This window comes from Argopecten irradians, chromosome 2 (genome assembly GCF_041381155.1).
Source record: "Argopecten irradians isolate NY chromosome 2, Ai_NY, whole genome shotgun sequence".
In the NCBI taxonomy this organism is placed as follows: Eukaryota; Metazoa; Mollusca; class Bivalvia; order Pectinida; family Pectinidae; genus Argopecten; species Argopecten irradians.
The window spans coordinates 65,423,902-65,438,498 of NC_091135.1; the positions used below are offsets into that span (position 1 = coordinate 65,423,902).

At 34.0% G+C, this 14,597-nt stretch overlaps 1 protein-coding gene across 9 annotated transcripts in view; it reads left to right on the forward strand.

Annotated features, from left to right (window-relative positions):
• The first annotated feature begins 4,059 nt into the window (after positions 1 to 4,059).
• LOC138316235 (centrosomal protein of 89 kDa-like) overlaps positions 4,060 to 14,597 on the forward strand; it is a 63,345-nt gene continuing 52,807 nt past the window's right edge. The window contains exons 1-5 of one of the 9 annotated variants that reach the window (XM_069257845.1): positions 4,073 to 4,149; positions 5,592 to 5,639; positions 8,683 to 8,727; positions 9,547 to 9,561; positions 13,865 to 14,103. In XM_069257845.1, coding sequence (XP_069113946.1) covers positions 4,105 to 4,149; positions 5,592 to 5,639; positions 8,683 to 8,727; positions 9,547 to 9,561; positions 13,865 to 14,103 — 392 coding nt within the window. In that variant the 5' untranslated portion in view covers positions 4,073 to 4,104. Of the gene's footprint in view, positions 4,150 to 5,591; positions 5,640 to 8,682; positions 8,728 to 9,546; positions 9,562 to 13,864; positions 14,104 to 14,597 lie in introns of all 9 variants that reach the window. The other 8 variants (XM_069257837.1, XM_069257838.1, XM_069257840.1 and 5 more) reach the window with 8 other exon arrangements.

Below are 14,597 nucleotides of genomic sequence, written 5' to 3' on the forward strand. Positions count from 1 at the left end.
TAATTATAAAGTGAGCAGGGAAATAATGTGGATGCACGCGTACGGTAGTCTATGGTAGCTACGTACGCGCCGGTCAAAACTTTTGATCATACGGTGACTCACTATCCCCGCTATTATTAACACCGCTACATAACTTTCCTCGCTATATTTTACTTGAGGATCCTGAAAACCTTTAACACTCTTTTTCTCCTAGACTATATTTTAAAGACGTGATTATTTCTTCCCAAGCAGTAGAGTCCAACGAAATATCCTGTGTGTATCCGTGGTACAATGTACATGCATAAATCGTGACACAGTTAACTCATCAACGTTAGTTAATGAAACGCAAGTCAAATTGGTCAGGGCCTTGAGAGGATGATCTTGTTTAATATAAAAATGTTTGTATAGACAATAGATTGTCTTTATATATGTACTTCCCCTATTGGGTCATGCCCTTCCTGCTACTCCTTATATAAAATCGGTTCCTAATTTTAAACATTTGGTTAAAATCAATTGAGAACTATATATCTTAATTTCCCCTATTCGGCCTCGCCTCCTCCTTCCTCATGGGATCAAATAAATCCTCCTATAACAGGGGATCGGACTACGCAACCAATACAAAATTTCTTCTCATTTCCCAATGGATGATTCTTGTCAAATTTGTTTAGCCTACTTTAAAGGCCCATTACCTTTCCGGAGCAAAATATAAAGGTTTCTTAAAAAAAACATTAATAACATCAGAAAATGCGTACCGATGACCTAAAATAAGGTTACGACACCAAACATATGCAAGATTTCCTGCGTAACATATGAAAACAGTGGAGAGTCAATTCGCTGTTTTGCCGTCTGGCGCAGTGATAGTCAACTACCGCGTGGTATTTAGGATGACGGCGGGAAACATAATACGACCCGCGTTATGAAAATAAACATTTTATTTATTTCAATCAAATCGTTCCGAAGGTGAAAATAAATGTAGTATTAACGGTAAGTTAACAATTTTTGCGACTCTACAAAATTATCGATCTTGTTTTATATTCCCATTTTGAAAATTAAAAGCCGTTTCGGAAAGGTAGTGGGCCTTTAAAGGCCCACTACCTTTCCGAAACAGAAATGAAAAGTTTCTTGAAAACAATAATACTAACATCAGAAAATATATATTGATGGCCTAAGATTTAATAAGATTTAATAAGATATTTTATGGACGCAGGCAAGTAACATGCCTCTATGTCCATATCTCATACAATGAAATACAATGAAATAATATCCATGATTATAAGTGATATCAATTATTAAATGAAGTTAGTTAATTGGCACGTCCGTGTTCCATTTTATAGCTCCACAAGTGGTTGTATTTAAGTTCCAAATTAGCCCAGTGCTTGTCTAGACTTATCTCGAAGTCTCTTATTGTTGTTGAGTTTATGACATTTTCTGGCAAACTGTTCCATATATCGATAGTTCTAAATCCAAAGGAATATTTCCGTATATCTAACTTGCAATGTTTTTTCTTTAATTTTTGCGAATGACCTCTCGTCCGGGATGCGGTATCATGCTCAAATATTCCAATGGTAACCCTTTCGTCATGGAAATTGTTCATTATCTTGTATACATTTATGATGTCTCCCCTCAGTCTCCGGTAGGATAGTGAAGGTAAACCCAGACGCTTTAATCTCTCGCTGTAGGGTAGATCTCTAAGCCCTGGAATTAGTTTGGTTGCCCTCCGCTGTACTTTTTCTATAGATTCGATGTCCTTTGTCCTGTATGGATTCCAGACGCTTGCAGCGTATTAACATACGGAAACTTCCGCACGTTTTGTCAAGAAGTAAAGATGACGTAAAAAATGTTGAAGTTGAACTTTGGAATTTAATGATGATAACTTTGACTTGACGGATGGCTATTCTGGAGTGTCCAGAATGTAGCCGTTGTGTTCCGTACAAAGTCGGAGACCTAACTAACATGAAATAAAACATAACATGGTTAAATACATATACAGACAATGAAATTCTAGAATTGTGATTGACAGATGTCGCTTATCTATAGGTGTTAAATTAGACTGAGGCAATCTGAAGATGACCAGTGGACTAATATGATAATCCTATTACGTAATATAATGGACAGGTTAGCTGAGTTGTTATACCTATACGACAAAGAATTGATCAATGTTGACATGTACAGTAAAGCTGGACTTCCGGACTCTAATTATATACATTGTTAATATTAACAATAGGAATACTAGCTATTGTGATGTCTTAGAAATATATTTAACAAAGAGTCTTTTGAGTAAACGTATTTTCAGTTCAAAGTCAATTTTAGCACAATGCGTTTTATCACAAAATTTCCTTGTGATAGTATTCTAAATGTGGTCTTACTAATGCGTTGAAAAGTTGTTTAAATCAGGGGCGTAGGAAGCGGGGGGCAGGGGGGGGGGGCAACTGCCCCCCCCCGTTCCCCCGTTTCTCCCAGGGGGGGGGCAAACATGTCTTTTTGCCCCCCCATTTTCGCCGACTGAAATGTTCTAAAAATGCATATTTGAAAGAAAAAAGAGTCCTCCTGCACAATTTCCGTACTTCATTCTAAAAAAATTTCCGCTGCGCGGCGCATTTCCTAAAACGTTCAAGCACATAATGTTCAAACCTTTAATAGTAGTAATTCAATACACATGAACTACACTAAAAATGTCCATTAAGGGATTCTACGTACTGCATTTGTATTTCAAAAATGTCTCTTAAAAGATTACTTTGTTTATATGTCTTAGCAAGACAATTAATTCCATTATTATTTTGAGTTACAAAACAATGTGCCGATGGTGTGAAGCCAGTATTTTCAGATCGAGCAGGGCTGCACAATGATATGACGACACAATTATCACAATTATCATTTTTAAATGCAGGTTACTTTAAATCGAAAAATTACCATGGTAAGAACGCTTTAATATCATTAAATACATCGTTAAACATTCTAAAATCGTAATTTTTTTCCCGGGGGAGACCCCCGGACCCCCCAAACTCCAAAATCTCGCGCCTTCGGACGCTCGCAAATTCATCAAAATGCATTGTAAAACTCATCTTAGCCATTCTAAATCGTAATATTTTTTCCCGGGAAAGACCCCCGAACCCCCATAACACCAAAATCTCGCGCTTTCGGGCGCTCGCAAAATCATCAAAATACACTGTAAAATTCATCTCAGCCATTCTAAATCGTAATATTTTTCCCGGGGTCGACCCCCAGACCCCAAAATCTCGCGCCTAGTCGGCGCTCACACGCTAATTTGGCCAGTTTTCGTTAATTTCCTTTAAGCGACCCCACTGTCTATAAATGTGTACAAGGATTATATTTAATGATATATGAAAAAAGTATATAAAGTATATATGGTTGTGTGTTGAATTAATCTCCTCCTGTAGGTGCGGCGGGGGGGAGGGGGGGGGGGTGTTACAAAATATTGAGGACCTTTGCCCCCCCATTACGTTTCATCTTCCTACGCCACTGTAAATGATATTGCATCTATGTATACAAAAGATCTTCTTATAAGTCCAAGAATACTATTGGCTTTATTGACTGCTTGTTGAATGTGTATAGAGAAATTTAGATCCTTGTCCACATACACTCCTACAAATGTATGTCTTTTTCCGATGATATGTTCTCAAGATAAATTTTATTACCTCCTGCATCTGTCATGTTGTACTTCCGACTTTCATGGCTTTTTCCTTTTATGGTTAGAACCTTACATTTCAGCGGGTGGAATTTCAGTAGGTAAGATGAGGTTTCAATATCAAACTAATGCTACATGTAGATTCCATGTGTACTGTACGAAATAATCCAACAGTTGTCCTGTCCAAAGGTTAAAATCAGTGATACATTTTGGTAATTTTGGGACGACATGTTTTTGTTTTTAAATAAGATATCTCCCATTACCCATGTACCAATACTTATGAATTATGGATATATATTGATTAATTTAGCCTAGTTTATATCAAATTGTGATTGAAAATGTATACAAAAAACTACGATATCGCCCGCCTAACACATAGTTTGGGAAACCCGGAAGTAAACGGAATTCCGACTCATAGCCTCGTTGCTAATGAAGCCTGCGCATTCCTTACTGTTTACAGTGGCCGTGTACGATTCGAAATGGCCGGGAAGCGGGGGAAGAAAAAGAAAAATGTGCGGGATATGGTGAGTTTTAACCAGCATTTGCTTGACTGATCCTACATATAAATACTTTAAAAGTATATATTATACATTTATCAATGCATATTATTTATTTTGCACTGGAATGGTGTACAACATCAAGATAACTGGAGGCACTCCCTTTGGCATGCCGTAGCATGTCTTCTCATATACAGTACAGCAACATGGCTGGTCTCCCTTGTTTAAATGACAGATGGTCTTTCAATTGTAGACCTTCTTTAGCCAATTTTGGCATTTATTATCAAAATAGTGAATTCAGTGTACTTGATTTTGTTTTGCAATATTTCTATATAGAAAGAACCCTCGACGTTGTTGCAGAGGATGAAAATCGAGATCTGACAAAGAGAAAAGAAATTTGTGTCGATATAGTATTAAAGTAGACTACAATACTGAAGTAGGACTAACTGACTTTTATTTTATTGAATCATGCTAGTTAGTTGAAGACCATGTATATAGTCTGATCGATAGTAACTGACAATACGGCAATATCTTTTCCACTACAACAGTATTTAATAGACTGTTCAACCATTCCATTCCCACTTCACTCTCTCCTCCTTTCTCAATGTCCGAAGACAGTTAAGTTTGTTATCGCTATGCTAAACTTATACTGGTGTAAAAGGAGCAGGTCGGTGTGGTGTAATGTGCATGTTAAATACGGTCTTTGTGTCACTCAGCAGCCGGAGCATGCTTCCTTGGCTCAGTTGACAGAACTGTAGTAGATTTCATACCGGAGACCTGGGTTCGATTCCTGGTAGGGGAATTTGAGAGGAATATGTATTTTTTCCTGTTCTACAAAACGGTATATGTATTAACATTGAAAAATGCTTTTGTAAGAGAAGATTAGAGGAGAAAAATTACTTAGTGTCCAGGTCAGGGACAGAACCAGGACCACTAAACAAGAGTCAGATAGGTCTAGTCTACTGATAATATCATGTCCCAGAAGCTTATAACTTCAACAAATTAAAGGGTAAAAAAATTGCAATTGCCATTGGATTCCTGACATAAAAGCTTTATGAACTCCTTCTTTATCACATACTCCTATACTCTGGTTGTCAAGAAATTCATATAAATAAAATCATGAACTTTATAAATGAACTGTAAGGTATAGATGATGAAATATATTTTGTCGAGAGCAACAATGTTTTAATTTCTGTAGTTCATTTCGTTAAATATATATAAGAGTGAAGCTCTCCAGCATTTACCATATTAAAAGAGTTTGAATATGAGTATCACTTTTTTTTCCCACATCAAATGTCCATTTCATAGATCAATTATCAGTCCAAATTAATCTGATTGGTATCATTGTTTTGTTGATGTGTGTATATGGCCTACAGTACTGATGGTAATTGGTTGTGTTTGGTACTTCTTTGTGCTGTTTTATCTGATGTTGCTTATTATGTGTTGAATGTGTAGTTTGCTTTTATTAGGAAAGACAAGAATCCCCAACGGGGCGTGGAATCACTTTCGAAAAAAAGGTTTGCTTTTAGTTAGTGTTCTGTTTGAAAGCAAAACAACTATATTTCTAGCTTAGTTTACTTATGACTGCTTATATACAAATTAAAAACATTGCTGCTGCCTAATTTGGTTTGGCCATACAAACAAATACTTAGGTGTCAGCTATGTTCCTAACATTATTTAAAATTTCAAATATACGCTATTCTATCATTATTAGATTAACAGTTGTTCATACTTACAAAACATTTCTTTGTTATTTACAACAATTACTAACAATGTTAATCTTTTGCCAGATTATGAAAACATCAACATTCATATGATTCCCCAGGATTTTAATTTTCTGATCATTCCAAATCTGTGAACATCTCGGGTTTCATCAAACTTGATTTCAATCATTACTTTAAGCTTAATTACCATTCATTTTAAGCTCCTATCAAATATTAAAATATTATCAAATTATCATCTGAATCATCTTTGTACAACATCTGGTGTCCATATCATCTGATCACCATTCAATGTTTTCATTTTCATTTGACCTATGTATAGCACTGTAAACTGACTAGTTTTTGTTCACAATTACTTTTCCTATATTTTTGAACAATAAGACTTTTCAGATATTTTAATCAACCAAAAGCATTAGCAAGTATAGTTGATCTAGATATCAAGGAAAGGTATTTCTGGTTCAGAATATTTCATGTGATAACTATAACAAAACCAGTTGATGGAATAATGACAAACATTAAAGATTCTCCACTGCTGACAAATGGTATTTTTTCACTATCTAAAACAGCACACGATTTAGTATTTTTCTTCGGTTACAAAAAATATTTACTTTACACCATTATCACCATTGAAAAATTTCAGCTTCTAATTTTACTTCAAATTAAAAGTATGAAAAATAATTAATTGCATCCCGAAAAAAATCCTTGGCACTATATCCTATATGGAATGAAGTACTGATTGAGCATGCACCAAAGGCAAAATAAATTATTTTATATTATTTTCTGTGTTAATTAGACATATAAATACACGATTTAACACCAATTATTGTTCAAATGATGGATATCATTTATGCTCTGTCGGCGGTGGAGCATCTTTAAAAAAATAAAAGCTCAAAGTCAAGTCCCCATTAAAGCTAGCTAAGTTTACAGTGCAGTGTAATAACATTTTTGAAACTGACATTTAGCGTTATATCAAGTATTGTTTTTAAGCATACTAATCCAAGTCATTAATCATTGTCTTCATTTAAAAAGATTTTGCCATAATAAAGAAAATACACAATTGTCTAAGGTAGCAATGAATATTTGCACATCCTTTCCATGTCTTGTCCATTTCAAGCTGCATTACATTTCATCAGAAAAAAATCCTTGTTTACAAATTCATGTTTTTTCATGTTTACAGATTTATGTTTATCATATGTGTTTTTGCTTCAGTATAAGAAATTTAGATTATGCTTGTAAGTTGTATCTTAAAACTGACAATATCTTTATTCATGATTGATTCAAACTCGGACCAAAAAAAGCTTTCCATATAAAAATCCTTTAGCATGGTTCTCGATATTGGATCACATGACTTTGGTTATATAAAGCATTGTCAGTTTAATGAGCCAGTAAACAGGCATCGGGTAAGTTGATAAGGCATTCAGACCATTCTTACACAACTGGTACAAGTTTGCATCATTATGATGAATTTTTTATGAGGCAGCTAGCCTACCATTCTTTTTCTACATCTGCCACAACTACCTTGTGTTGTGTGATATTTGACAGTCAGAACCTCAAGATGTATATCAGACTTTACAAAGGTATGACAGGATCTCTTCTAGCTGTTGTTTAGGACATTATAAACACACAATTAGTTCATTTAAAAATTCAAATTTCATATTACATATATTTATCCCCCACCCAACAAAGTTGGCAGGGGATATACAAATGGGTTCCGTCCGTCCGTACGAATGGTTTCCGGAGCATAACTCTAAAACCAGTAGAGATATTTCCACGAAACTTCATACACACATTGGCCTTATGGTCTAGTAGTGCCTTTTGCTATTTTTAGGTTTTCATGTTTTGCATTTTTTTCCGTAACCATGGAAACATTGCTGAAAATATCATATTTTTGTACCAGGTTCGTTTCCGGAGCATAACTCTAAAACCAGAAGAGATATTTCCACGAAACTTCATAGACACATTGGTCTTATGGTCTAGTAGTGCCTTTTGCTATTTTTAGGTTTTCATTTTTTGCACTTTTTCCGTAACCATGGAAACATTGCTGAAAATATCATATTTTTGTACCAGGTTTGTTTCTGCAGCATAACTGGAAAACCGGTTGAGATATATGCACGGAACTCCATAGGCACATTAGTCTTATGGTCTAGTAGTGCCTTTGCTATTTTAAGGTTTTCACTTTTTGTACTTTTTCCTGTAACCATGGAAACATTGCTGAAAATATCATATTTTTGTAGCAGGTTCATTTCCGGAGCATAACTCTAAAACCAGCAGAGATATTTCCACGAAACTTCATAGACACATTCTTTTTATGGTCTAGTAGTACCTTTTTCTATTTTTAGGTTTTTAATTTTTTGCACTTTTTCCGTTACCATGGAAACATTGCTGAAAATATCATGGTGAATGGCAAATGTTACTTTGCAAACTTCCACCCATCTTTGTGTATATAGTCTAATATAAATGTCAAGGCTGTATACCTGATTCAACAATTGCAGCCCCGCTCTACTTGAATTATACTCCATCTTTCTTTAGCTCAACTTCCTTTTTCCTGTTTTTTTTCATACACATAAGTCTCCACAATCAAACTTACTTCAGCTTTGATATCGCCATTGGCGGGGGATCTGAATGACTGTCCTAGTTTAAATTTAAATTTAGTCTACATTTCTAACAGTAACTTCAAGATTAAAACATGTCTAATAGATTTAACATTAATACTAATGCTGATTGATTGCCATAAACAAAATACACCGAATTATTTAACTAAGCAAATTTAAGTATTTGCAGGATATCTATGAAATGTTATCTTCCATTTTTTCCTGCAATATGATATCTGTATCCTCAGGTGGGATGTTTGAGTGTACAAAACTCACCCGAAATGATCAGAAAGGTAAGATGCATATAGCCACTGTTGACATCTATATGCATGTGAATATACCTATAATGAATTTACCATGTAGTTGACATGATAAGTGATTGTTTTACTCACCAGATACCATATCATGTACATGTATACTACCCTTATGTCCCTATGAATGATACCTGGTGCATACTTAGTTATAAACTGCATGGTTGACAGGCAGTATCTCCTGACACCTTTATAATCTAACTGTACATTATATCATATGTCTACCTTATAACTCCTCACAAAATCAAAACAAGTACATTTTAAAGTAGCCACAGATATTGTTCAGTATGAAGCATGTTGGTCTGTACTGGGCAATTGCTATTTATTGCATGTTCCTCAATGAATGTATCCAATCGCTATATTATACATCAAGATTCTCCAAAGTCATTCTCGCTTTTTTCTTGTCTACTGTACTAGTTACCTAAAGCTAAACATTTTAGTCTAAAGAAAAGCGACAATTACTTTTCCAATAAATCTATTCTAGTCATCTTCGTATTGGGGAAACAATATTGACATCATCAAGTTGACACCAACAGAACAGGAGTTTGATTCTGTGATGATGACACCAGGAATTGTTCAGGAGCCAAGTAATACTGCACAGCACAGGTTTACGACGCGCGCAAAAAAGAAAAAAAAAAAACCAAAAAATACCTTTTTTTTTTTATTTTTTTTGCGCGCGTCGTAAACCTGTGGTCACAGTAGGAAACCACAGATATTTACAATAAAACACCTGGTGTCACCTACAGCTCTATGTAATTGTGTAGTAAAGGTGTTGATATGAAATGTTTATGTGTCTTACAGATGGCCGACGGTCAGGTCAGTAAAAACAATACACAGTTATTGTTTGTTTGGACTATATGGTTTATCCTCTCCTGTCCTGATGTCTTACTTGTATTTTATCTGTGTCTTCCCATTGGTGAGGAAATACACTCTTATCTTAGTTATTTAGAATTTTGAAAGGGACATTTTGCAATGCTACTTGTCTGAAGCACATATTATGATTTAAGTTTTCAGTTGTTTTAGTACAACCTTGAATAAAAGGTTGTATAAAAAATTAGATAATAATGATAAGGGAATAAGTCCTTCCTACCAGCTATTGGTTTATAGAATAACTGAAATCATATTTTGATAATATGTATTTTTGATTCAACGAATACAATTCCTTTTGACCAAAAACATGAAAATGAACTGTTAAAATGTTAATTTATTTGAGTGTCCCTTTGAAATTACTATGATGTTTGTTGTTGACCTCATTCTACATATGAATGCCATTGTCATAGAATTGTCTATTGTGAGTTCTGGTGTATGATAGTTCAGTCATATCATGGAGTTCATTATTTTTACATTTTATATTTTTCTCACTGGTACAAGGCTAATGTGACCAACTACGATGTCCATCGCTATATTTAAATATTCATTTCCTGTTTCCACTACTGTATACAAACATCCATTTCCTGTTTCCATTGCTGTATATAAACACCCATTTCGTGTTTCCATTGCTGTATATAAACACCCATTTCCTGTTTCCATTGCTGTATATAAACACCCATTTCGTGTTTCCATTGCTGTATATAAACATCCATTTCCTGTTTCCATTGCTGTATATAAACACCCATTTCGTGTTTCCATTGCTGTATATAAACATCCATTTCCTGTTTCCATTGCTGTATATAAACATCCATTTCCTGTTTCCATTGCTGTATATAAACATCCATTTCCTGTTTCCATTGCTGTATATAAACATCCATTTCCTGTTTCCATTGCTGTATATAAACATCCATTTCCTGTTTCCATTGCTGTATATAAACATCCATTTCCTGTTTCCATTGCTGTATATAAACATCCATTTCCTGTTTCCATTGCTGTATATAAACATCCATTTCCTGATTCCATTGCTGTATATAAACATCCATTTCCTGTTTCATTGCTGTATATAAACATCCATTTCCTGTTTCCATTGCTGTATATAAACATCCATTTCCTGTTTCCATTGCTGTATATAAACATCCATTTCCTGATTCCATTGCTGTATATAAACATCCATTTCCTGTTTCCATTGCCGTATATAAACATCCATTTCCTGTTTCCATTGCTGTATATAAACATCCTTTTCCTGTTTCCATTGCCGTATATAAACATCCATTTCCTGTTTCCATTGCTGTATATAAACATTCATTTCCTGTTTCCATTGCTGTAACATCCATTTACTGTTTAAAATACTTAATGAAGATCAATTTGACATGTATGTTTCCTGTTTACATTACAAGGTATTTGATTTTTAAACATCTGTTTACTGTTTAAATTACTGCACACATGTATGTAAACTTCCTGGTTTTGATAACCGTTTCCTGTTTTACATTACTGTCATTAGAAATAAACATCAATTTCCTAATGTAAACATCCATTCTAGATGTAAGCATTTTCTGATATTAGCATTCATTTTCTGTTTCCATTGCAATATGCACTTCATCAGTGATCACAGACAAAATGTATTTTCGAGAACATTAACAGACATAGGTTATGTCTTTTGTTACACATGCAGATGCATTACCTACATAGATATTGATAACTCATCTTTATTGGTCTTTTTAATATTTTTCTGCAGTTAAAATCAGTTAACTGAGATAACACAACATAAATATGTATTTGCTGGACCTTTTCTTGACATTATTCAAGTTTCTTCATTAAAACAGCTAAAACTCATTCTGAGTCAAACTCTATGTAGATGGTGGCTTTACAATAGACTAAACATGTATGTTGCTGGCAGCTATCCCATGGATATATGTAAGTGACTGATTGTGGTTGTAAAATGTATGTAACAAGTCAACTTATAACATGTTGTATTGACCTGATTCTGTGTCAATCCTATGATAAGTACAGGTAATAATGGTACTACACATATCCTCACTCGAAGTCTGGTTAGCTTTATACTCAAATAAATTTGGAAAATGAAATGACACAATATTTTAATTTATAAAACAGAAATATTTTGTACATGACATTTGAAAATGAAAAAAAATCACCTATTCAGAAAATATCCATGTATACACTGGTAGTGCTTCAATGCATCAAGTCCATAAGATGATAAATGCTAACCTGGTATGAAGCTGATCAGTCATTTATGATTTGGAATCAAGTTAATCTGTGGTAGATTAGTCGGCCAGATTAAGATTCTACAAGCTGACGACTCAGGACATTGTGATAGGTATATAACATACCTGCTGACTTAACATATGTACTATACCTACCATATTATGTCTGTCCGTATAATAACTATATTTATCAGATTTGCTATGTCCTTTTTGAGGTCACTTCATCCAAAGTTAAACAGTTGGCATAAAGCTCTTTATAGACAGTTCAATTTTTAATATTGAAAAAAATTGTCCCAGTTTTCAATAAACAGCATGTGAATGTTGGGATTTACTTATTATCTAGTCTTAATTTTAAAGTGCTATAAAAATTATGATACACAAAGTCAATGATCAAATTATGTTTTATTTTTTGTGTGTCCTAGCTTAATTAATATTGATTTTTCTTTGAGCTATCATTTACCAGCATTTCCTAGATAAAATACATGTATTGAAAGTGAATTATTAAGTCTATATGAATCCAGTTACATTATGAAAAAATATATTTCAGAAAGATAAGTTCCAATACATCTGGATGTGAATAAAGCATCTGATAAAACCTAGAATAGTATCCTAGCCTTTACAATGAGAGAGGCATCATTGGAAAATCACCCCAAAGTCTTCTTTAGAATCTGCAATCCTAGAGTCAATTACTCTTCAGAGATATGTTTCAGTCTTGATTGTGGTTTAGTATGTAACTCTTATCTTCATAAAATTATGTGTACAAATTTGTTGTAGCTATTATCATTTTTCATTACATACTATATTTTTTGACATTCATTTATCAATCATTGGTTCTTTAATCTATGTTTTATTCATCACGTCACTATTTACTTTGCACTGAAATTGCTTATACATTTCATTATGATATAAGCTAGACTTACATTTATGCATTCCTATTTGTAAATTTTAGAACTTTACTAATTAACAACATGTTATAACTAACCAAACACTAGTTTTAATGACATGCTAATGAATGGGATTGCATGACTTTAACAGTGATATGAAATTTCATTCCATTTCTGAGTAAGGAAATGTGATATTAAATGAATTATTACAGCTAGCATTCTTGGCTATATAAAGGTACTATAAGCAAAGTGATACTGAAGGTACCAGCTTCAACAATGTAAGTGAATGTTTGAAGAGTTGCATGTCGGGTGGCAGATGTGTGAGCCACCTTGTCGACTGACTTGGCGGTGTCCTCATCATTTATTGATGAGGGCGTGTGTGTACCTGTACTTTACCTGTGAATTCTACAGATCAATTATTTACAACTGGCCTGATTAAAACCATTAATAGCATGTATATGATAGCTGTGATTTGCTCTGGATGATACCTTATCTTCTTATCATGAAAATGATATTTATATTTGCACCATGTACATTGTAACTTGAAATGTTTTTGTTCTTTCTCTCATTGTTTAGAGTTTCTGAATATTTCATGGTTTACAGACTTTTGTTGTTTGCTCATGAACAATGACAATAATGATAGATACTACAATATGTTGGTGTTTATTTTGCGGTTACTGAACAACAAGAAAAACGACGGAAGTATAACATAGACATTTCATGTTATATCAATATTCTTAGTGGCTGCATATCTATATACTAGTAACAAGCAAAGCAGAATGACTACCTTGGTTTTGATTTTAGATTATTATTATCAAAATAAAATGTCAGTACATATCTTACTTTACTCCATTTGATTACCTATTATAGGTAATCAAATGAAGTAATGTATAGGCTATGCATCTGGCAAAAAAAATAAAAATAAATCCAACAGTATTTAGATGTTGAGCAATCAATAATATAGTTAATGATTTCTGAAAATAATGCCATTTTATAAACTATTTCAAACTATTCAATTTGATATCATACTTGTATCTAAGATGAGTAGCAAAGTTGCATAAAAATGTCCATTGACACAATCAGCTTTCAAGAAAGCTAAACTTTCTAAATCGTGATTGAAATTTTTCCATTCTTTTTGATCAGGGTACGGTATCAGCAGGCCTGTTGCCAAGCGTGGCCTTTTTTGCAGTGCCCCAGACACCGCCTCCGGCCACCCCACCAGGAACACTTCCCGGCCTCGCCATGACAACGGGGGTCCTCAACTCCTCCCTGATAGGCAAAATGCTGCAACAGCATCAGCAGCAGCAGCAACCAGGAATTGAGGATCCCCTGAGTGACCCTGAGAGTAGTCTCTATGACTACCAAATGATGGAGGAAGCTGGGTAATTAAAACATATAGTCATACAAAACCTATAGTGCAGCAATACTGTGGTTTCTAGATATTAAAATGACATCATTTGAGTCTGATAAGTTCCACCTTCCTGGGAGTTTTGAAGTTTTCCTGTAAATATATGACATCACAAACACAGAAATGTGGGACTAATCGTGTTTGATATGTGATGTTACTATAACAACAGCATTTTACTACCTCTAAACACCTGTATTGATGTTATGATAGAAGTGTTACTATAACAACATTTTACTACCTCTAAACAGCTGTATTGATGTTATGATAGAAGTGTTACTATAACAACATTTTACTACCTCTAAACAGCTGTATTGATGTTATGATAGAAGTGTTACTATAACAACATTTTACTACCTCTAAACACCTGTATTGATGTTATGATAGAAGTGTTACTATAACAAAGTTTACTACCTCTAAACACCTGTATTGATGTTATGATAGAAGTGTTACTATAACAACATTTTACTA